General features: G+C 38.4%; 1 protein-coding gene and 1 pseudogene across 1 annotated transcript in view; one reads left to right on the forward strand and one right to left on the reverse strand.

The window, feature by feature from the left end:
* The window catches only part of Gucy2c (guanylate cyclase 2C), a 74,910-nt gene extending 62,109 nt beyond the window's left edge, over positions 1-12,801 (reverse strand). Inside the window, exons 1-3 of the mRNA XM_046436109.2 lie at positions 12,456-12,801; positions 4,334-4,446; positions 2,799-2,863 (exon numbers count right to left, since the gene is read on the reverse strand). Coding sequence (XP_046292065.1) covers positions 2,799-2,863; positions 4,334-4,446; positions 12,456-12,672 — 395 coding nt within the window. The 5' untranslated portion in view covers positions 12,673-12,801. The remainder of the gene's footprint in view (positions 1-2,798; positions 2,864-4,333; positions 4,447-12,455) is intronic.
* Positions 12,802-14,092: 1,291 nt separating this feature from the next.
* Positions 14,093-24,326, forward strand: part of LOC124087133 (peptide chain release factor 1-like, mitochondrial) — a 37,896-nt pseudogene continuing 27,662 nt past the window's right edge.

Here is a 24,326-nt window from a genome sequence, read left to right on the forward strand (position 1 = left end):
TCAGCATTATGCAGATTGGTTACTTTGATTTATTCCTAAATGAGTTATCATGCTTTCTGGGCTGGGAAGGGAATAGGACTGAGAAATAGAGATTTGGGCTACCAAGTTCATCATAATTATTTTAAAGTCAGAAAGATGCTTTTTCTCATTTCCCTCCACATATTCCCTTCTTTCCAGCTATACTAGGGACCACTTTTGAAATGGATGGTAGCAAACGACTTTTCCTTCCTTGCTTAGCACAAGGAACCCTTCTTGTAATTCTTTAAACATATCAAGCTCCATTCTCCATCAAGACAGATGCTAGGATAATGCTCCCTGCCTCTTTTCCTGGAGAACTTTTATTCACCTCTCGGGACCTAATTAAGATATCTCTTTAAGAGGAAAACTTTCACTGATAGCTAAGGACAGGTAATGATTTCGGAGGGTATATGTTGACTATTTGTCATCCCTGCTGGACCGCCAGTTCCCTGAAGGCAGCAGCCATGCCTGACGGCTCACCTCAGTCTGCTGGGCTCACAGGTCAGTGCTCGGTATGTATTTAATGATGGAAGGAAAGCAACATCCCTTTCCATCCTCTGTGCTGGTTGAAAGGATTATTGGGTGTCCTGCTTGCACCTCAAACTCACCATGTTCATGGTCGAATTTATCTTTTATGTTAACTCCTCCAAAATACCTTACCTTGATTTTTCCCCCCATTTCTTTCAGTGTTTTGAGATCTCAAAGTCTATTCCATGCCCTACTTCAATATCCAGTCAATTATGGAGTATGATTGATTCTACCTTCAACTATCTTTAAAGCTGTCCTCCGTTTCTTGCCTGCTGGCTTTTGCTAACTCAGGCCCTTCTTCTCCCTGTGGACTTTCCTGTCATCAGTCTTTGCCCTGTCTTACCTATATGCGGTCATCAATTATTCCTTTCAAAGTTGAGGTTCTTTTCATGGCTCTCCCATGCTCAAAACTCTGGAGATTTCTATGCAAATCTCAACAGATACAACTTCTTTCACCTGGACTGCCCTCACACAGACTTCTAACTATGGTCCTACTTAACGTTTCTAGTCTTTGTCATTCTTCCATACAGTTCCTGAACTCCAATTAATAAACACTTTCACAGATTTTCGTCACTGCCCTCTTTACTTGCTTTTACATCTGCCTGGATGGGAAGATTACTCCCTGATCTTTGCCCATTAAAAATCGGTACCGTTCTTCAACACAAAACTCAGATTCCATTTCCTTCAAGAGGTCTTTTCCTTTTTGAAGCTTAACCTCCTGAACCAGAGGTGACCATTTTCTTCCATGTATTCTGCACCTTCTTGTTTGCTCTTCTCTGATGGAAACTGTCTCTCCTTGTATTAGTCACTAGTGTCCCTGTCACCTTCTCTACTTGGCTGTAAAGGGGTGTGTTTTACTTAATTTTCTCCTCACTAACAAAAATAAAATGCTCCATTGCATACAGAAGGTCCTCACAAGTGGAAAATAAATTTTTCTGGTGCCTCTTTCCTTCTCAGTAACAACATTATAAGAGATCAGATAAGACAAATAGTGGGAATGAGTGCAAGGAGTAGGAAGAGTGTGAAAATATCTGAATTTTGGTATGGAGGATGGAATCAGAAAGTGCTCCTGTGGTGTGTCTATGGTATGTGGTGGCCTGGATCTGGGTCTGTTTTACTGCTGGGCGAAGGTATCACAAGCAGACTTACCAATAGAAATTTTGGAAGTCTAATGCTTACCCTCCAAAACTATTGCACAGTTTTCTTTGTGCAGACAAAGTGTGATCCTTGATTCAGGAGAACACTGCACAGGTGAAAGAAGTGCACAGGAGAGCCGGGTGCAGTGCTGCATGCCTGTAATCCCAGCAGCTCAGGAGGCTGAGGCAGGAGGATTGCAAGTTCAAAGCCAGCCTCAGCAATTTAGCAAGGCACTTGGCAACTCAGTGAGACCCTGTCTCTAATAAAATATTAAAAAGAGGGTGGGGATATGGCTCAGTGGTTGAGTACCCTTGGGTTCAATCCCCAGTACCGAAAGAAAGAAAGGAAGAAAGAAAGAAAGAAAGAAAGAAAGAAAGAAAGAAAGAAAGAAAGAAAGAAAGAAAGAAAGAAAGAAAGAGAAATGTACATGTGAAGGATTTTGATTGGAGAAGGTGTGATGAGACAGAACAAAAACATTTTGTGGTGATGTGAATTACACTGAACAAAATTAATGAAAGGGATGGGGGCAATTTTCCTAAAGCCAGATAAATTTTTTCATTCTATAATGTATTATAGGCTTTTTTTCTAAGAGGATATGTGTAGTATGAAAACACTTAAATATGCTATTTTTTTCATCTTCAAATAAGTCTATAAAATAAGTATCTTGCTATTTATTCACTTTTATAAACCTGCATATAAAACAGAGCCCCACTAATACCCTTGGGTGTAGCATTGCCCTTTGTATTTTCCCCTCTGCCCATGCTTTTGTGAATATTACCTTTATTAAACTCCTCAGGCTCTCCGAGGTTTGATGTCCCTGTTTTTTGCTAGGTCCCTGATTTTCTACTCATAATGTGTTGCCTCTTATGCTCCTACGTTAGTAACTCAAACTGAACAACTACTGTGGTCACCCCACTGAGCAAAAGTAGAGCTACCTGGGGAAGGAAATAGCAATTATAGAGAAGAGACAAAATATTAGGGTCCCAAAGCCCTTCACTGTACTGCCTTGACTACACTATTGGTTATTAAATCATTTAGCTGCAATATCATGTTCTGACTTCAGTTCACAATGATAAAAACAAAAACAAAAAACAACAGCAAACCAAACTACTTACTACATCTGGAAGGTGGAGTATGTGCATGAGGGTCCCATGAGAGCACAGCCCAGCTGACCTTTCCTCTGTAGGAGACAACAATACCACTAATGACTAAAATGAAATAAATTAACAAGTGAACAGAAAAGATGTGACAAGGGAAAGGCTTATGGAAAGTTGGGACGTGGCCTGTCAAGAGTTTGAATGTGCAGCAGAAAGGAGTTGCATATTGTGCTTGGGCCAGGCCAGGGACAACTTAAGGGTAGGAAGGTATGAGGGAGAGGAGATGCTGTGGGTGGAGGGGAATGTTATTCCACCAAGGTGAGGTGGATCTCTTATGAGGAGGGGCGGGAAGAGATGAAGGAGGGGCTGTCAGGGCAGATTGGAGATATGGAAGACTTGGGAGTGAAGTTTTAGTTTCAGGGAGAGCTACAAAGAAGGGCTCCTTTGAATCAAATGCAATGTGATCAATTGAGCAATTATCGAACTTATCTCTACTATTTCTCCAAGGGAACCTGGTTGGGAACATCCCATTCCTGGTTTGGAGAACCATGCCTCCACAGAGAAGAGGGAAGAATTGCATACTTCTCTGCAACTGTGAAGGAGAGTTTACCAAACTATCCGGACCACCTTGCGCCCTCCCAAGACAGACCCAGCCAAGCATCCTGACTTGAGTGCCACCTCTCTGGTCAATGTGAGGTTACTGATTAAAGTTCTAGAGTCATGGCTCTACTCCCCACGTTCTTAAATGTCATTTCCCTACTTTCTAGTGGTTGGGCATCTTGAACACCTATGTGTCACTAAAGAGTTTGTGCTATTCTTCAGCTCCTTAAAGTTCTCGTTAGGGTTGAGATTGGAATTGGGAGGAGGAACTGGGCAAGAACCTTCCTCTTCCCATTTCTATTCTTAGATATTACCATTATCACTTGAAGTCAGGTTTCAGATTCAACCCTCAAGCAACCAGCCCGTGACCTGATATGTGGCAATGGCTTGAAACAGATTTCTCATGTGGGGCTGGGAAATGTGTTTTTTTTTAATTGTTCTTTTTAGATAGACATATTATCTGTGTATTTTAACACATTATATATTCATGGAGTGTAACTTATTCTAATTAGGATCCCATCCTGTGGGAACTTCATGTAGAGTTTCACTGGTGGTGTATTGACATATGAACATAGGAAAGTTATGTCAGATAATGTGTTTTTAGATATGGCTCCTCGGATATTTCTTGAGGGAAACAAAGGCAAACCAGGTTCATATCAACATGTACATTTTTAAAACAGTTTATCATCAGTTGAAAACAAAATAATTCCTCTCTATATTCCTGAAAGTGTGCAGATAGTAGTAGCTATGTTTCTCCCCACATTCCTGGATTCCTGGAGGGCATTTGGAGAATCCATAGGACACAGGCCAGAAAACCGGCCTCCAAAGCAGTCCACTGCATGGCTGCAAAGGATGGGGAGATGCTTCATGGACACATGCACAGGTTTCGCACTGTGACCATCCCAAGCCAAGGGGGTGGGGTGAAAGCTACATCTATAGAAGAAAACACTTACTGTAATTTCCCTGAGGAGATCCAAGCCTTCGCATGTGCTGCTCCGGCAGTCACCTGACTTGTGAATCAGACCATCGGAATATATAAAGGTAGCATTCACAGTCACATTTAAGCCTGTTATCCAGAAGGGAGGGAAAAAAGAAAACTAGTTTTTTTGTTTGTTTGTTTTTGTAATTTATATCACCTATAGATCTATCTCTTTTTACTGATTCTGAGGGGGAAAAGGAAGATCCATTTGTAGGCCTGGGAATATTTGAATTCTGAATTTTAAATTCTATTCCTCAGTCATTACCCCCTCTCCTGCCCCATCTTTCTGTATGTTTCTTTCTGTTCATTTCCCTCTCTCCACAGTATGAGGTATGATTTACCCACCATAAAATTCATCCATTATAAGAGTAAAATGCCATAATTTTTAGTAAATAAATGGAATTGTGCAGCCATCATCACAGTGCAGCTCATTAAGTCCCAAGTTTTCAATTCTGTGAATATTTCAATGAAACTGGCACAGGTGCATTAAAACAGGTTGGAAACCATAGTCTAGGACTTATATATTATTATATCAATTAATTTGAGCTAATAATAATTAATAGTATTCATTAATAATTATAATTATATAGTTAATATTACAAAGATTATATTATGATTATATTCTTATATAATTTGGTTACATAAAATATAATTGCATTATATATTTTATGCTATATTTAAGTTTTTTGGGTTTTTTTATTGGCACCAAGGATTGAACCCAGGGGTGCTTAGCCACGGAGCCACATCCCCATTCCTATATTTAAGTTTTTATAAGTGTTCCACATCTGGGACAATGGGACAAAATGACATTTTTCATATGTCTGATGTTCTTGTCAACTTTTCAAAACTCCAGGTTCAGCAAATTTCTTACACAGAGTTGGACAGTGTGAGGAAAGCAGAAACAGATGCTATGATATCCTGCTCATTCGTATTCCCAAGATGCTGGTTCTGTTTGCTGCTAAATGCATACACAGTTACAATCTTCCTTGGTCTTCGGTCTTTGTTCATTCAGCCAACAAATACTTGTTAAGTTTCTGTTATGTGCCAGGCACTCTTCTTTGTGCTCAGGAGACAGCATTGATCAAAATAAGTCCCTGCTTTCATGAAGCTTACATTTTCTTTGGGGGAATCACCCAGAATTGTGCTATTTCTCATAGAGTGGTTGTGGAAACCCCTAGGGGGAGCCAGAATCTGAGTGCCACAAGAAGATGAGGCATGCAGATAACGGGTTTCCTGTTGGAGATAGAGCAAGGGCAAAAATCTTGGGCAGGGTGGTTTTAGAAGCAGTAAGGAAGCCCCTGCAGTTATGGCAGAGATAGTAAGGAGTAGAATGGCAAGAGAAAAGGTGGAGGGAGGTCATATCACTCAGGACCTTGTAGGCCTTAGTAAAGACTTTCAATTTATTCTGGGATGGGATGTCTGGGGTGGGAGTGGAGGGTTAAGTAGAGAAATGATATTGTCTGACCATCATTTAAAAAATATTTCTCTGGAATCTTATATGGAGAATAGATTATAGAGAACAACAACAAAAAAAAAGCAGAGAGGTTAGTTAGAAGTCTATGATTAACCTAGGTTAGCTTGAACTAAAGTACTAGTAGCAAAAGTAGAGGAAAATTGCTGAATTTTTTGTTGTTGTTGTTCTTATTAGTTACACATGTCAGAAGAATGTATTTTCACATACATATATGGAGTATAACTTCCCATTCTTCTGGTTGTACATGATATGAAATGACATTGGTCATGCATTCATATATGAACACAGAAAAGTAATGTTTGATTCATTCTACTATCTTTCCTATTCCCACCCCCCCTCCCTTCCCTTCATTCCCCTTTGTCTAATCCAAAGTACTTCTATTCTTCCCTGATCCTCTACCCCCTTATTATGAGTTAGCAGCCGCATATCAGAGAGACTATTCAGCCCTTGGTTTGTTGGGATTGGCTTATTTCACTTAGCATGATCGTCTCAAATGGTTGTATTTTGGATGAATCTTGGAGGAAGGGCTGGCAAGAAATTGCTGACAGATGGCATAAAAAGTATGAGAAAATGAGGATTCAGGATAACGTCAATATTTCTGACCTAAGCACGGGGTAAAGGGAATTGCTATTGACCAAAGTAAGAAAGAATGTGGGAGGAGCAAGTTTGTGTATTCCAGGGAGGAATCAGAGTTCAGGTGGACATGTCAGGTGTGGGATGCAGATTAGACTTCCCAACAGACTTAAGTGAGCAGTTGAATATACCAGTGAGGGATAATTATCAGAGCAGTTATACTTACTGATAAAAACTGTCACCTGTGTCTCTCAGATTTATAATTTTAGCACAAAAGGGATGTCTTAGTTTTCTAGAAAACAGCTTGAGACAAAAGTTTCACTGGGCTAGGAGCTGTGGTGCATACCTGTAATCCCAACGGCTCAGGAGACAGAGACAGGAGGTCTGTTGAGTTCAAAGCCAGCCTCAGCAATTTATCGAGACCCTAAGCAACTCAGCAAGACCCTTTCTCTAAATAAAATATTTTAAAAAGGGCTGGGGATGTTGCTCAATGGTTAAGCCCCCCCTGGGTTCAATTCCTGGTACCAAAAAAAATTTTTTTTTTCAATGGGGTTGTCCCATGTAATAGATGATGGGATCTGAAGTCATGATTATCTCATCCCTAACCCATTGTGCATTTTTGATATCTCAGACCCAAACTCATGCATGAGAGAATAATTTTTGCCAGGTTCACTTAGAGGTTAACAAAATGTATCAATGAACACATGAGTACTCTCACAAAGTTCCCAGGCCAAGACACTCCTTCTCAGATAAAATGAATATAGTTAACAGTCTGTCACCTGTTTTTTTATAAAGAAGATGCTGCCAGATTCTGTTTGCTTTCTTGGTAGACAGGGAAAGAGATTGTATACCATTGCAAAATCTCCAGAAAGGACTTTCTTTATCTTGAAAAATACTCTCTTACTTTAAATGTTTCTCATCAAGGGTATGGAAGGAAAATATCGCCATTAGTGCCCTAAATGGTGTAAGAGTTTTGATTGGATTTCACTGTAACTTACAAATTTCTCTCTTAGAAATATAAGAATTCAAAACAAGTTTCTCTTTGAAATATCTGCTTGGTCATAGGAGTATCTAGTCTTACTGAACAGTTACCACTCCCGATGTTAGGCATTTCCTGTGTGGTCCACTCCCAAAGACAGAGTGAAGGGTTCTCATTCTGGCCTGAGATCTTTGGATAATAGCTTTAGGTGAAGGCTAAGGCATTGATTGAAGGATATGGGAAATGACAACCCCCAAGACAAGGAAATGATAATCCCTGGGAAGAAAGTGAAGCATTGATTCTTTCCCAATAAATCCTTTCCCAGTGACAAGACAATCCCTGGGAAAGAGATATCCATCAATCTTAAAATGGCAGTCTCTGGAAAGAGGACAAGGATTGATCCTTTCCCAATAAATCCTTTCCCAGTGACAGTACAATAGACCCTGGAGGGAAAGAGATAAGCACTGAATGCGAACCCCATCCTTGTCTAGCAAAAACATTACAAGTTTCAGATTCTCACAACATGTTTCTTGAATGCCCAAACTGACTCATTCTGTTAAAGAGATTAAGTCATCTCTCAGCATCCCCTATAAAAACCCAAACCCCTTCTGTAACAAGGGGCCATTTTCTACCCAGAAAATGAGCCCCTCTGATGCCCAAGTCTTTTGCTGAATAAAAGGCATAGCTGACCCATGAAGTCTGCTCCCATCCTGGTTATTTGTGCTTTCATTATGGTGCCAAAACCGTTTTGGGTTTTTTTTTTTTGTTTGTTTGTTTACACCATGACAATATTCCTGGGTATTCTAGGCACCACATTTTGAAAGATAAAAATGAGGTAGCAGAACATATCAAGCTCTGTCTCTTATGCTATTGTGTCCTTTCAGTAGAAAAATAATCTGGACAAATGTCTGATTGCTAAGCCAGAGACATTCTTAATTTGCCAAGACTACCTGGAGACTGGAAAACTCAGTCGTTAGTCTGTCATTGTCAGTGACTTTCTATGTGTTCTTTTTAGAGGCTATTTTAATTTCCCTGACATGGTATCCTTATATGTAAAGAGAGGTCTATACCTAAATTGTCCAGTGGGATAATTTTTAAATAGTACCTCTAAAAGTGTAAAGAATATCTATAATAGAAGTTCTTCTGAATATCCAAATAATGCTTTTAAAAGTAGAGACCTGTTATTCCTCGTGATGGAAGTATCTTTGCACGCATTCCTACAGCCACCTAAGAAATATGATTATGGGAAATGACAATCCTACAAACTAGGGAGCACTTTCTTTTATTTTTGGTTAATTCAAGAAAGCATACACTGGTATTTTGTTCAGTAAGAGGTCCAAATAAGAGGTGTCAGTTCTTTGCTAGGACTCGCATAAGAGAAGAGGTCAATAAAATTAGACTTGTCAGAGAAAATCAGTGGAAGAGGTGAGGTTAGTGATGGGTTTAATAATAATTAACACTTGAGTGTGGCCATGAACCAACCACAGGACTAAGCATTTTATGATGTTTATTTCAGCTAATTCTCACAATAGGGAGAATATAGGGCGTTGAAGCCAGGAGAACAGGAGGCTGGGGTGCTGGGAGGGTGCAGGCGAGGAATGGTAGAAAAGAGGGCAGGAGAAGGTCTTGGGAAACAGCAGGAGTCATCAGGCTGACCAGGAGGCAGTGCGCAGGCGCCTGATAGAACCTGGGCTTCAGGAAGATGGCAGTCCTCACCCCTATTAATGTGAAAGCTAACTCCTCCCTTGACTTTTCCTGTCTCTATGAGACTTCTGCTCTCTCCTACCTCCATGAGGTACATTGAAAATGACCCATTTAAAAATCGTAGGTTCCAGGCAGTTCATGAGTGGCACAATAAAACACAAGTGTTAAACCCTGAACAGAGCTTGGGAAAAAGGAACCATTGTGAGTTGAGTGTGACGTTGGACAAGTGACTTCACCACAGGGGCCCCAGTTCCTCTTCCACTTGTGTTATAATAGACTGAAGCATCTCTATCGCAATATGCCTGGCATTGGGATATGAATTTTTACATGCATCATTTTACTTAATTCTTTTCTGAAAACTGCAAGAGAACTAATATTTACCCTAATTTTTAAATGAGAAAATGATGTCATAGAGAAAGTTGATTTCCTTAACATTACAGAGCTAGTAAGTAGTGGAACTGGGATGTGAGCCTAGGGCAGTCTGATTCTAGAATTTATCCTGAGTCCCTTTCAGGAGGTCCATGAAGTCAAAGCTATTTTCATAATTGCACTAAGACATTCTTTGCTTTTTCTACTCTCTTTCATGAGCATATCATGGAATTTTCTGGAGGTACATGATATATGTTATATTGTAACAGATTGAATATAGAGCCAGTATGAGAATTTAGTTCTTTCATTAAATTGAATATTAAAGACATTCTCAATATGCGAATCAATACCACTCTTCTCACCTGCTTTGTTTTGGCTTGAGAAATATAGATTTTTCTTAGAAACATTAACAGATAAAAAGTTTGTTATTTTTAGTGAACTTATAAGCAAATGTTTTAAACATTTCTCAGCTTTAATTTCCAATCTAATAAATATCAATATATATTACCACAATAAACAAAACTCCATCAATTTTTCCCTTAATTCTTTTTAAGAGTGTAAGAGGTCTTGAGACCAGAATGTTTTAACATTTTAGATTCACTCCAGTGGAATATACTATAATATGCTACCTTTGCCTATTTTATCTCTCCACATGATTTCTCAAAAAAAAAAAAAAAAAGACTGAACATTTTTCAAACAACAAACAAGTATGAACTTTAAACTCTTAATTTTATTCAATTTAACTCTCAGATATGTTGTTTTCATTTTTTTTCCAAATAGCAATGCTCAGTATATGTAGAACACAAAGTATCTTCTCTCTAAAACCTGCTTCTCTTTTGTTTACTTTTCATGAATATCTATCCAACAAAATGCACTATTGAAGGGGGAAAAAAACCAATCTGAGTGAGAGTTCTATAGAACTCTCCTCTCCACTTACTTAATCCATTCAACAACCTCACCATTAGTAACTCTGTATTACCAATCAGATGAGTGAAATTTCAAAACAATAATTCATCCACTCCGATTCAAGTAATAAATGGTGGAGCAGGAATTCAAATCCAGGCTGTATGAATTTAGAGATCAAGATTTTAACCTGTACCCTGCACTATTTATTTTATATGCCAGGCATGTTTTTCTCCAAATACAAATAACGGCCCAGCAACAGCAACAACAACTGCCATTTATTGAGTACTTACCAATAAAGGGACTTACATGCATTTCCTCAGCGAGTCCACACTCTACCCATAAACTATAACTACCACTTATCCTGATTTTAGGGATAAGGAAACTGAAGTTCAGAAAATGTAAGTAATTTGCTTGAGGTTATATTGACAGTAAGTGGTTGGTCAAGAATATGAACCAAGATCTGTCAGATTCCAAGTCTCCGCTTCTAATAAAGATCTTAGTTCATCCTGCGTAAAGATCTTACAGTAGCAATATGATACACTCATCAGAACCAGACAGAAATTGATCTGGATCCATTTGAAACAGACAACCTGTAGGGCCTTAACAAAGTTATTACTTCTGCTCTGAAACCAGTGTCAATTATACAACCCCACAGAGCTGTGGCAATTAAAGAAATTATGTAATGAAAGTACTTAGAACTTATGTAACACATGACCAGTACATAATGAACAAGGAAACCAGGGCTCAGAGAGTCTGAGGGACCTCACTCACCCAGGGTCACAGAAAAACAGAAGAGTTGTGGGCAGAGACCTCAATTCAGATTCTCAGACCTCAAATCCAGTGTTCTTTTCACTATCTCACACTGTCTCAGTAAAAAAGGGAATTTTATTAAATAACCTCTTAATTCCAGTGTAGCTCTAGATCAAATCCATTCATTTACATCTGAATATAGTTTCAGAAAGAATTGAGAAATATTGTAAATACACAGAAGTAAGTTATACATATCTGAACTGTTGCTCTAATTTCCATAAGATTTTTTTCCCATAGGATTTTAAGTAGAGAAGATCAAGATGTATCATTCTTAAAACGGATAACTATTAATATGTATCAAATTCTCATCAACTCATTAATTCTACTTCTGTTAACCTAATCTCAGGGAATAGAGAAAAATTGTATACAAGAAAACATTTATTGTAGTATTATAAAAACAATCACAAGAAATTAAATAGAATAAAATATTCTACCATAGGAAAATTTCAGAAAACTTGGGTAATATTTATTCTAAGGGATATTGTATATGTGTTCACATGATAACTAGGAAGAACACACAGCAATAGGAAAATTGTCACTTATGGAATAATGTGAAGTGACACAGAAGTATGCAGAATTGTTTCTATGCCATATGGATCACCAACCACATTCTTAAAAGAGGCATGTGAAAATAGACTGAAAACTTCCAGTGAACAGAAATTTTCCTGAACAATTTATTTTATATTTTACATATTTTATGTAATAAAGTTTATTTTTATAATTAAAAGATACAGTGAGGAACTGTAATAATGAATTTGATTACAAGTTTATTCTGCCTACTACATATGATAATTGCAGCCAGGGGTGATGTAACAAATCCACAAGTCCAGAGAATAATATCATTCTCTGGATAGAGATAGATTTGGTGCCTGAATGAATTTTACTCCCTTATTTCATCTTCTTGACTGGTAACCCTGTGGGTAATATTTATTCTAAGGGATAAATATTACCCAGGACTTGAGATTGAGCTGCTCTTGAGCTGCTATAGAAGAAAGCACAATGCCTCCCTGAACTGGGCAATAAACCCAGTTTTAACTGGGGTATTTTACTGCTGTGAACCTTTTACATTTTCCTGGCTTGAAGCTATCCCCAGAAAAGGTGCATGGTAAGTGAGTACAACGTGGTCAGGTTCAAATTCTCCCCACTGAAGATCTACTGCCTGGAAACAGAAAGGGGTTTAGAGATGGACCTTGGGGGAGGTTGAGCGATCAGGCAAAGTACAGAAGGTCCATGCTTAGCCAGAGGTGGTAGCAGAGGAGGATTCTATTACCCTGTTCTTACCAGCTTCGTGCAGACGCATTCTCACTATGTCCAATCCCTCATTCACAGCTTCTCTCAACTTATCCAGGGGCTCTGGGAAGGCCGAGTTGTTCATCATCAGGACGCTGATCTCATAGGTGTCATTATGGCAGTTTTGACTGAACTGGGAGGCCCACAACATCAGCCAAGGCTGGAACAACAGTGAACACAAAGCCAAACCCAGCAGTGGTGTCTTCATGACTTCAAACCCGTACTCCCCACACTCACTTGCTTTGTTCTGGCTTCCAGGGACGTGGGAACTCTGGCTGGATAGCCTCTAGCTGACTTGCTGTGTCCACTCCTCTCCACACTCCTTTCTGGTCATGCCCCACTGGTCACATGGGCCATGGGACACAGCCTGCCTACCAGCAATTAGCAGCTGCATTATGGTAGGAGATGAACCAAAGTTCACTATATGTTTGCACACAGAAAGGTTAGAGCTATAAACAGGGAAATTGCCTGGGCCTCACCCAGTAAAATATATCAACTTGTGACACAACACTGAGAAGAGAAAGAAGAGGATGAGTGTCATATATTATACATAATAATCCTTGGGGAATGGAAAATAAAGGTCAAAGGACTTACAGAAAGCATAGATACAATGGACAATTAGTTCTTAGGCTTTTGCTGTACATCAAACAGGAACACTCAACCAGGAAGAGCTGTGATTCAGTTATCTAGTCAAAAGCTATTTACTGAGACTTGACTATGTGTCAGGCATTGGCAAGGTGCTGAATATCCAGTCACAGGAGATGTAGATACATTAACATTCTCATGGAACATGCATTCTAATGAAGAAGACAACATTAAACAAATAAATAACTATGAATAATTAAATTCAGTAGTGAAAAAAAGTACAGGGTGCTATGGGAGCACACAGAAGGTTAACATCACCTATTCTAGAAAACCAAGGAAGCTTCCCTGGGACAGTGTCCTCTAAAGTTGAGCACTGATGGATGAACAGGTATTAGCTGAATGAAGAGATAAGAAGGGCATTCTAGGCGGGGGGATAGCTTATGTAAAGACATAGAGGTAGGATGGGGCATGGAATGTTTGAGTAACTGAAAGAGGTCTAGCATGGTTGGGGTGCAGGCAGCTGGGAGTGAAGAGTCAGCAGAGAATGCTAGAAGACCAGGCTGTAGAGTTTCCATCAAGCTATTAAGGATTTGGGACTCTATCATAAAAGTTGAGAAATTAACTGAATCAGGTGAATTTTGAAAAGACCACTTAGGCCAATATGGAAGGAATGTCCTGGAGAGAAGCAGGTTCTGGAACAAAGGAGGCATAAATGAATTCTAAATTAGGGCTGTGGCAGTAGAGTTGGGATGAAGAAATATCTTTAAAAAAATTTGAATGGAACTTGATGTTTGATTAGATAAGTCATTAAGGAGAGAGAGGAAAAAGGGCAACCCTGATAGTCTCAGCTGGGTGACAAGCTGTTTACTGAGCTCTGGATTTAAATGGAGATTGGAGATGATCATGACCCTGATCTGCCACAAAGAAGGAGGAGGAACATATGACCATGATCCTGGAATACCACGTGGTAGGAGGAGAGTGACCCTGGCCCACACAGTAGGGGGAGAGCAACCATGCTGCAGCCCCATCTACCAACACGTGAGATGGCTTTCCCTGCTGGGTTCCATATAGTGACAACAGCCAGGGCCTACAAGATCATCACCCAGATTCCTGCAGGCAAGGTATTGGTAACCTGCAGGGACACTATAAGATTTTAAGGTAGAAACTATAATACCTCAAATTCACACTGCTAGAGAGGAAGACACATGGGCAACATGAAGAAACAAGGGAAGAAAGTGCCCCAAACAAACCAAGCTGATACAATAATAGATTCCATCGACAGCACAGTAGATGAAATATCAGAGAAAGAGTTCAGAATGTACATAATTAAAATGATCTCTGGAGCAAATAATGAATTAAGAGAGCAAATAGAGGCAACAATTGATCACTTCAAAGAGATACGAGAGGAAATACAGATAGCAAAAGATTACTGCAAGAAAGAGATAAAGACTCTGAAAAATAAACATACAGAAATCCTTGAAATGAAGGAAACAATAAATCAAATAAAAAAATTCAATAGAAAGCATCACCAACAGACTAGATCACTTGGAAGACAGAACCTCAGACAATGAAGACAAAACATATAATCTTGAAAATAAAGTTGCTCACACAGTGAAGATGGTGAGAAACCATGAACAGAACCTCCAAGAATTATGGGATAATATGAAAAGACCAAAATCTAAGAATTATCAGGATAGAGGAAGGCACAGAGATACAAACCAAAGGAATGCACAATCTCTTCAATGAAATAATATCAGAAAATTTCTCAAACATGAAGAATGAACTGGGAAATCAAATATAAGAGGCTTATAGGACACCAAATATACAAAATTACAACAGATCCACACCAAAGCACATTATAATGAAAATGTCTAGTATACAGAATAAAGATAGAATTTTTAAAGCCGCAAGAGAAAGGTTTCAGATTACATATGGGGGAAAACAATTCAGATCTCAGCAGATTTCTCAACCCAAGCCATCAAGCCAGGAGATCCCGGAAAAATGTATACCAAGCTCTGAATAAAACTGGATGCCAACCAAGAATCTTTTTTTAAAAAAATATATATTTTCTTAATTGTAGATGGACACAACACCTTTATTTTATTTATTTATCTTTATGTGGTGCTGAGGATTGAACCCAGGGCCTCACACATGCTAAGCAAGTGTTCTACCACTAAGCTACAACCCAACCAAGAATCTTATATCCAGCAAAATTAAGCTTCAGATTTGATGACGAAATAAAAGCCTTCCATGGTAAACAAAAATTAAAAGAATATATGAGAAAGCCTGCACTACAGAATATTTTCGGAAAATTTTCCATGAGAAGGAAATGAAAAACAACAATGAAAAGAAGCAAAGGGAGGAACTACACTAAAGGAAAATCCAATCCAATGAGAAACCAAGTCAAGTTAAAAACCAAAGTAAACCCAAATGACCAGGAATATAAACCATGTCTCAATTATAACCCTGAATGTTAATGGTCTAAACTCATCAATTAAAAGATAGACTGGCAGATTGGATTAAAAAAATCCAACACTATGCTGCTTTTCAAGAGACTCATCTCATAGGAAAAGTGAAAGGTTGAAGGTGAAAGGTTGGGAAAAAACATATTACTCACATGGCCATATAAAGAAGCAGGGATTTCCATCCTAATATCAGATAAAGTGGACTTCAAATCAAGTTAGTCAGAAGAGATAAAGAAGGACATTTAATACTGCTTAAGGGAACCATACATCAATAAGACATAACAATCATTATATCTATGCCCCAAACAATGGAGCATCTACGTATATCAAACCATTCTCAATTCCAAGAAGCAAAAAGATCACAACACAATAATACAGGATGACTTTAGCACACCTCTTTCACCACTGGATAGATCTTCCAAACAAAAACTAAACAAAGAAAATATAGAACTCAATACAATCAATGATTTAGACTTAACAGACATATATGGAGTATTTCATCCATCATTAAGCAAATACACCTTCTTCTCAGCAGCATATGGACCTTTCTCTAAAATAGACCATATATTGTACCACAAAGCAACTCTCAGCAATTACAAAAAATAGAGATACTACTCTGTATTCTATTAGATCATAATGGAATGAAACTAGAAATCAATGCTAAAATAAAAAAATAGAAGGTACTCCAACACCTGGAGACTAAATAATATGATGTTGAATGAGCAACAGATAGCAAAAGACATCAGGGAGGAGATAAAAAATTCTTAGAGGTAAATGGAGAACACTGATACAACATACCAAAATCTCTGGGACACTATGAAGGCAGTGCTAAGAGGAAAGCTCTTTGCATTGACTTTCATTAAAAGAATTAAAAGTCAACAAGTAAAAAACCTGACATTACAACTCAAAGTCCTAGAAAAAAGAAGAAATCAACACCAAAAGTAGTAGAAGACAAGAAATAATTAAAATCAGAGCTGAAATCAATGAAATTGAAACAAAAGAAAAAATTCAAAACATTGACCAAATGAAAAGTTGCTCCAGGATAAGGCAGAGTTAGTATTATCAAAATGGCATACTACCAAAAGCACTATACAGATCTAATACAATTCCTATTAAAATCCCAACGACATTCTTCATAGAACTAGAAAAAGCATTCATGAAATTCATTTAGAACAATAAGAGACCCAGAATAGCCAAAGCAAGAAAAGTAAAGTAGGAATCATCATAATACCAGACTTTAAACTATACTACAGAGCAACAGTAAAAAACAAAACAAAACAAAACAACAACAACAAAAAAAAACACAACTGCATGGTATTGGCACCAAAATAGACACGTAGACCAATGGCACAAAATAGAAGGCACAGAGAGACCAACCCACATAAACACACATACTGGACAAAGGTGCCAAAAACACAAATTGGAGAAAAGATAGCATGTTCAACAAATGGTGCTGGGAAAACTGAAAATCCATATGCAGCAAAATGAAATTAAACCCCTATCTCTCACCGTGCACAAAACTCAACTCAAAATGGATCAAGGACCTAGGAATTAGACCAGAGATCCTACACAAAATAGAAAAAAAAGTAGGCCCTAATCTTCATCATGTCAGACTAGGCCCCGACTTCTTTAACAAGACTCCTAAAGCACAAGAAATAAAATCAAGAAAAAATAAATAGGATGGATTTAAACTAAGGCTGTTCTAGAGGAGTGAGGAGCCTCTAAATCTAGCACCATTTCCTCGGGTGCTTCAGGTAGATGGGTTTGTCTCTTCTCCTTGGTGTTCCTGCTTCCTGGATTCCCTTCCTCCCCTATCCTGAGAACAACTCTAATTTAATGCACCAGCAATGTCTTTCCTCCCTTCTTCCCAAGCCCATTTCTTATTCTGCTATGCCAGAGCTAGCTGAAAAAATTTTTTAAATTTCCTGTTGACTCTTGGATTTGCTCTTCTGTCCAGGTGGCTATGTTTATACCCTCTGTGAAGGTCTGTGTTGGAGATGTAGTGATGTATCTCAGCTGTAATAAAGTTCTCTGGATCCTGGAAATGGCTCTGTTTTCTCTTGCCTTAACACAATAAAAGGAAACAGAGGCACCTTACTCTCTAGCTGCCAGAGAGTGGTTAGTTGGGCTGATATTTCAATCCTGATAATGTATCTCTGCATAAAAGCCAGGTATTACCCTTATTTTTGTCCCCGGGAATGGCTGGAGGATTACTTCTCAAAATCATATGGGTTAAAATGATAGCTTGGGAAAGAGGAAAGAAGACAGTGATCTATTTCCTGAAGTACTGATTTTGTATTGATCATGCCTAGCAGATGGTTGGAAAGGTATGTTGTGAGGAGCCACTCTGAATGATTTATGCCTTCCATCTTGAAGCGAGAGGCTTTGACTGGTCACTACATTTCATAGTGACCTGGACTGTTGTCCTGGTCTAGGAAATTGAGGGTGTGTCATCAGATGTAGGCGTGTCACCCATGGAGTTGAATTACACTCACCTATTCCTTTGTAATATTACCCCTTTGCCCTGTTTGGGATAAAAAGTTCCATGGAAACTCCCTTTGTGTCCCTTTCTCTTGCTGTGTCTTTGGGTGTGGCCTTCCTAGATGTCAGTCAACTTGCTGACAGGAGACATCATGAAGCTAGACTCAACACCCTGAAACCTGACCCATTGTCTCATTTGAATGGCTTCTCCTCAATAAAATGCTTCAACACATGCTCTTGCCTCTTTCTGCGAACCCTTAAGGTCAGAGGAGCCGTCACAGGACCCCAAGAAAAAGGTATCTCTGTCTCTTGGTACTGCATCCCTGGAGTGACCCTGAGTATTTTAGTCACGAGGAATGTGACAGTGTGTAAGCATTTAAAAGATGGTATGTTGTGAGACAAGGAGGGGCTTCTTTGAGTTCCAGGAGATAGTTTGATATCTTTAGCAAACAAACATTAAACTTCAAGCTGAATTTGAACCTATTTTAGCTGTTTGCTAAGCATATGAACTGAAAAGGTGACCTAAATTTGCCAACCCTAAGTTTTCTCATTTTAAAAACAACTTTTATTTTGAACAAAGAATTGAAATACATTCTGCTGTGGTGTATAACAAAGTATTACAAATAAAAAAAATAACAAATTTTATTTCTATTCTAACACATTTCTCAGGTTAAGTCTAAGCCATGACCCCTGTTGGAGTTTGGACATGGATAAGTATGCCAGGTAATTGATGGGATTTGGCCAAGTGCACTTACTCAAGTTTGAAGAGCCATCTTGGAGGTAATTCTCCCCAAGATCAACTTCAACACTGAACTGTAGAGTTTAGTTGCCATATTATTCAAATCAGTCTTTTGTTCAACCCATAGATACATGTCTTAATTCAAGGGAGAAAAAGTCTTGCAAGAAAAAACTGTAAGAACAGCTTGACAAAGTCATAGATACCATTGTTTAAGAGCTCCTTTAACTGGCTCTGTCACATATAGAACAGGATGTTTTTCCCCACTGTGGTTAAGAATGCCAGCCAGCCTTGCTTGGCACCTTAAGGGCCAAACCCTAAGGTGCCAGGAGCTGGTGGAGCCATTGCAGCACCCATTGGGCAAGAGCAGTGTACTAACAACTGGCACCTGCCTAGGCAGATACCTGCCGGAGACTCACATGCTTAGGCTCAAGCAGTATCCAGCACAAGTAGTATTTTTGGACAACATTCAAGATATGCCCCAGGGCTTCTAGAAATGCTCACAGGGGTAGCAAGTAGAAAAAAATTACTGCTGTCTTCAAACATTGCAGATTCCAGTGTGTAGAATTGTGGATTAATAAAATTAGAAAATGGTGTTATACAGTTCCTACTACCTAGTAGGCACTCAACAAATGTTCATTATTGTTATTCTTTGATGCCCTTCTCTAGGAAGCAGCATCCATTACCCCTTCTTTTGTTCTACTTTGTGTACTTCCTTTCTAATTTTAATTGAAAATATGTTTAGATGGGTGCAGTGATGCATGCCTATAATCCCAGCGGCTTGGGAGACTGAGACAGGAGGATCAGGAGTACAAAACCAGCCTCAGCAATGTCGAGGCGTTAATCAACTCAGTGAGACCCTGTCTCTAAAATACAAAATAGGGTTGGGGATATGGCTCCGTGGTCAAGTGCCCCTGAATTCAATCCCTGGTACCCCCTGCCCTGGGAAAAAAAAAGAAGAAAAATGTATGTAATGAAACTAATTTAATTGATACGTTTAAAATATACCATCTTTTTTATATTATAAAAGAATGCTAGTGGGAAGAAATTTCAGTTTTATTCAAGTAATGCTGATATAACCAGATGTCAGTAAAAATTATCCTAAAACAAGTATTTGGAATCAACCATAGGAACAGAAGGTTAAGCTACCTTTGTTTAGATATACTTCTTTATTATCTGAAACATGTTTTAGTAACCAACAGAACACATTTTGAAGAAAGAGTTTTGAAATGCAGGGTGGTATATAGTCCTTTTCACGTTATAGATGTGATTAGGAAAGATAATTTCTCTAATGCTTAAAAGTTCACAAAATTATTGGAAGGATGAACAAATATCTGATGGAATAAAACCATATTTAAAGAAAATAAGAAGATAAGAAGATCAAGGGCAAGAAAAATCTTAATCCTTCAAGATTGCAAAAACCAGTTCCTGGAAGACATGGAATAAACTGTATTATGTGCATCTGCATTCCACACACATTATTCTTCTGTTAAAAACTGCCAAGATTTGTACAGTTTCACTATTGAAATGATATATCAATTTGACTTTGCAGTTATCTTTTTGTATTATGGAGCTAAGATATTCCCTCCAGGTCTCAAACATCTTTATAAGCTCTCTAAACGTTCATCGATCTTGATGATAATGGAATGACCCTAGTGACTAAAGATGGAAAGTAGTAAGAGAAATGGAGCCCATTTACATTGGCACCCACAACATCCTGGTGAAATAAAAGGAGAGTATTTAAATTCAGGTGTTTGCCCAAGAAGTGGAAGCTTAGAGTCCACAAAACATAATCTAAAGCTATTATCAAAGTTATAAATTTGACAGGAAAGAAAATACAATTATAGTGAAGATGTAAATATGAGAATTCTTGACAAAAAAATTAGAGCGCTGCAAGGGCAGATGGAAACATTAACATAGAGTTAGCAGGAGTGAGGACAGTAATGCCAGAGATTTGGTTTTAATCTTAAGAAATGGAGACAGTCAGGTCATGAAGTTTCCAGTGTCTGCTTTCTCAAGTATTTTTGCTGTGTGATTGCAAGCTAGAGAGTATGTGATGCTGCTAGGACATTCTGCAAGACCCCCCCACAGAACTGGAGAGAAAAGAAGAAAAAACAGGTCATGTGTGTTCTTGATGAAGGATGGTTGGGAATAACACAACAGTGTTGAGTTTAGTGCTTTAGAGTTTAACTTTAAAAACAGAGGAAGAGATCAAAGCAATTGAGACACACATTTCCAATTCACTGTGCCCTAGTGGAAAGGTCCCTAGAAATGGTATATTCAGAAAAAAGAGAAAAATTTCCAATCCATACATGTAAAGAGCCTGTTGAAGAAGACTGTTGAGAAGATGAAAGGAGCTGAGGACCCAGTGTGGAAGCTGGGGGAAGGTTTGAGACAGGAGAGTATGCAATTGTGGAGGCCCCATTGGAGGACAGAGAGTATGATCTCATCAGGATGACTCTGTCTCCTCTGCTAAGCGTTTGCTTAATGATTGTGTGCATTTGAGGTAGATGACAAACAAGATATCTAGACTAAAATAGAAACAACTGGGTTTGAAGGTAAGAGCTTGAAAAATCATGAAAGGGCCAGTGAAGTCTAAGTGAGAGAAAGTTTAAATGCCATAAAAATTAACATCTGCCATTTAATGAGCACCTATTAGAAACCTGATAAGAGCTTGAAAAATCATGAAAAAAAAAAAACACCGAAGTGAAAGTGAGAAAAAGTTCAAACGCCGTAAGAATTAACCACAGCTATTTATCGAGCACCTACTGGAAAGTTACCCCTCAAACTGTTTTCCTTAGATATTATTTTTTTTTAATCTTCCCAACTGTATTTTGGAAGGCTTTGTTATCCTCATTTTGTGGAAGAAGGAAACTCTTTGGGTCTAAGATTACATGAATGGTGGAGTAGAGACAAATTTGGTCAGTTCTGCCATATTCTAGGATCAGTGGTCTTTCTTCTCAGTCTTTTAACTGAGTCTGGAGCTGGGGCTGGCTAGAAGGGCCTGTAGTAAGGTCCTAGGAGACCAACATAGATAACAAAGCAAGAACTTATAGAAAGGTAATAAGAAAATATGAGACATAAAGGGAATAAGAAAATATGAGATGTCTTTCTTATTCCCTTTCTATAAGAATAAGAATAACATATGTTGTATAAGAATAACATAGAAGAAAGCAAAGTAGATGAAGAGAAAACGGCAAAAACTTGAGTGCTAAATGTATAAGGGTGCTATTATGTACCACATAAGGTGTCTTTAGTTAGCTTTTATTTTTAAAATGTAAATAAAAATAGTAAAAAAAAAACCCTATTTGGATTGTGCCAGTAGCTGTCTATTCTTTCTTCCTGGTTGATCTCATCTTTATATGGTTAATGAACTTAAGTTGACCTTGTGAGCCCTGATCCCTTTCTAAACTTCAGATCCAAATTCCAGTGTCTCTTGACACATCTCCTGGGATGTGGAATGGAGGTCCCAAGCCCAGCAGGTCTGGAATAAAGTCCTGGAGCCTCTCCCTGGACCTTGCTTTCAGCCTTCCCCAGCCAGGAAATGGAATCCTTGCCCCACCCTATTGATGGGGATATGGAGTTGTCCTTCATTCTTTTTCTTTCCCTCACTCCCACCTCCACCAAGGAGGCAGCTCTGCTGCCACATTTCTAGATAAAGGTCCACTCTTTGCTTCTCTAGTCCGTGCCATCAGCTTTTGCCTGGGATGCTGTCTGAGGCTCCTAACTGGCTTCCCTACTTTTCAGCTTCTTTCAATTGATTTCCTACACAATAGTGTGTGTGTGTGTGTGTGTGTGTGTGTATAATTTTATTATTTATTTATTTATTTATTTATTGTATCGGGGATTGAACTCAAGGGCACTCCACCACTGAGCCACATCCCCAGCCCTATTTTGTATTTTATTTAGAGACAGGGTCTCTTTGAATTGCTTAGCACCTCTCCATTGCTGAAGCTGGCTTTGAACTTGCAATCTGATCTTCCTGCCTCAGCCTCCTCAGCAGCTGGGATTACAAGCATGGCCACCACACCCAGCTGCCAATTGATTATGTACCATGCCTTCCAACAGTTTGACAGTTTATTTAATATGACATCGTGAACATAACAGATTTACCAAGGGTTGAATATTCATTCTGTCTTTTCTCTTTACCTTTTAAGTCTTGTCTTTTTCCCCCATTTCATTTTGATACAATGTCTCACTAAGTTGCCCAGGCTGGCCTCAACCTGACTTCCTCCTGCCTCAGGCTCCCAAATAACTGGGATTACAGGTGTGTGCCACCATGCCTGGCTCTCTGTGACTCTTTTGAGGCTTATATTTTAAGCATATTAATCAGAGAAGATTTTGCATTGGCTTCTGCCAGTGCCTAAAGGAACTACCAGTTGGAACATGTTAAAATTTGTTCTTACTTAACTTTTAAATTAGACTTTTTATTTTAAGGTAATTGAAAATTAACATGGAGATAATTGAGAATTAATATGGATTACTGAAGATTAACATCTATTCTGTCTTTAACAAGTGATTTTTATTACTGTAGTTATACAATAAGTCTTGAAATAAGTAGACTCATTGCTCCTACTTTTCTGTTATTAGTAAAACAGAGAAATCCCATAAATCTTTACCCAGTTTATCCAACAGTAAAATTTTGCAAAATCATAGTACAATATTATAACCATCAATTGATATTGATACATTTAATTCTTGTAAAAGAAGTGACGTGGATTAAGGTTCACAATTTATAAATTTAATTTAATTTTGGTTCTGAAGGCTCAAATACTTTCTATTTGTTGAAAACTTCTTTTCTCCCTTGCATTCTCTTTACATCTTCATTGAAAATCTGCTTATTTATGAGTCCTTTGTTCTGTTGTAGGAATGGATAGATCTATCTTTCTGACTTTAACAAATGTTTTATTACTGTATCTATAAAATCAATCTTGAAATCAGGAAGGTTTATTTTTCTACTTCTTTTTCAAAGCTGCTTTCTTTTTTTTTTTAATTTTTTATTGTTGGCTGTTCAAAACATTACATAGTTCTTGATATATCATATTTCACAATTTGATTCAAGTGGGTTATGAACTCCCATTTTTACCCCATATACAGATTGCAGAATCACATCAGTTACACATCCATTGATTTACATATTGCCATACTAGTGTCTGTTGTATTCTGCTGCCTTTCCTATCCTCTACTATCCCCCCTCCCCTCCCCTCCCCTCCCCTCCCCTCTTCTCTCTCTGCTCCCTCTACTGACATTCGTTTGTCCCCCTTATATTATTTTTCCCCTTCCCCTCACTTCCTCTTGTATGTACTTTTGTATAACTCTGAGGGTCTCCTTCCATTTCCATGCATTTTCCCTTCTCTCTCCCTTTCCCTCCCACCTCTCATCCCTGTTTAATGTTAATCTTCTTCTCATGCTCTTCGTCCCTACTCTGTTCTTAGTTACTCTCCTTATATCAAAGAAGACATTTGGCATTTGTTTTTTAGGGATTGGCTAGCTTCACTTAGCATAATCTGCTCTAATGCCATCCATTTCCCTGTAAATTCTATGATTTTGTCATTTTTTAATGCAGAGTAATACTCCATTGTGTATAAATGCCAC

Source organism: Marmota monax, unplaced genomic scaffold (assembly GCF_021218885.2).
Source record: "Marmota monax isolate L192 unplaced genomic scaffold, Marmota_monax_Labrador192_F-V1.1 WCK01_AAM20220418_F8-fsc00012, whole genome shotgun sequence".
Lineage (NCBI taxonomy): Eukaryota > Metazoa > Chordata > Mammalia > Rodentia > Sciuridae > Marmota > Marmota monax.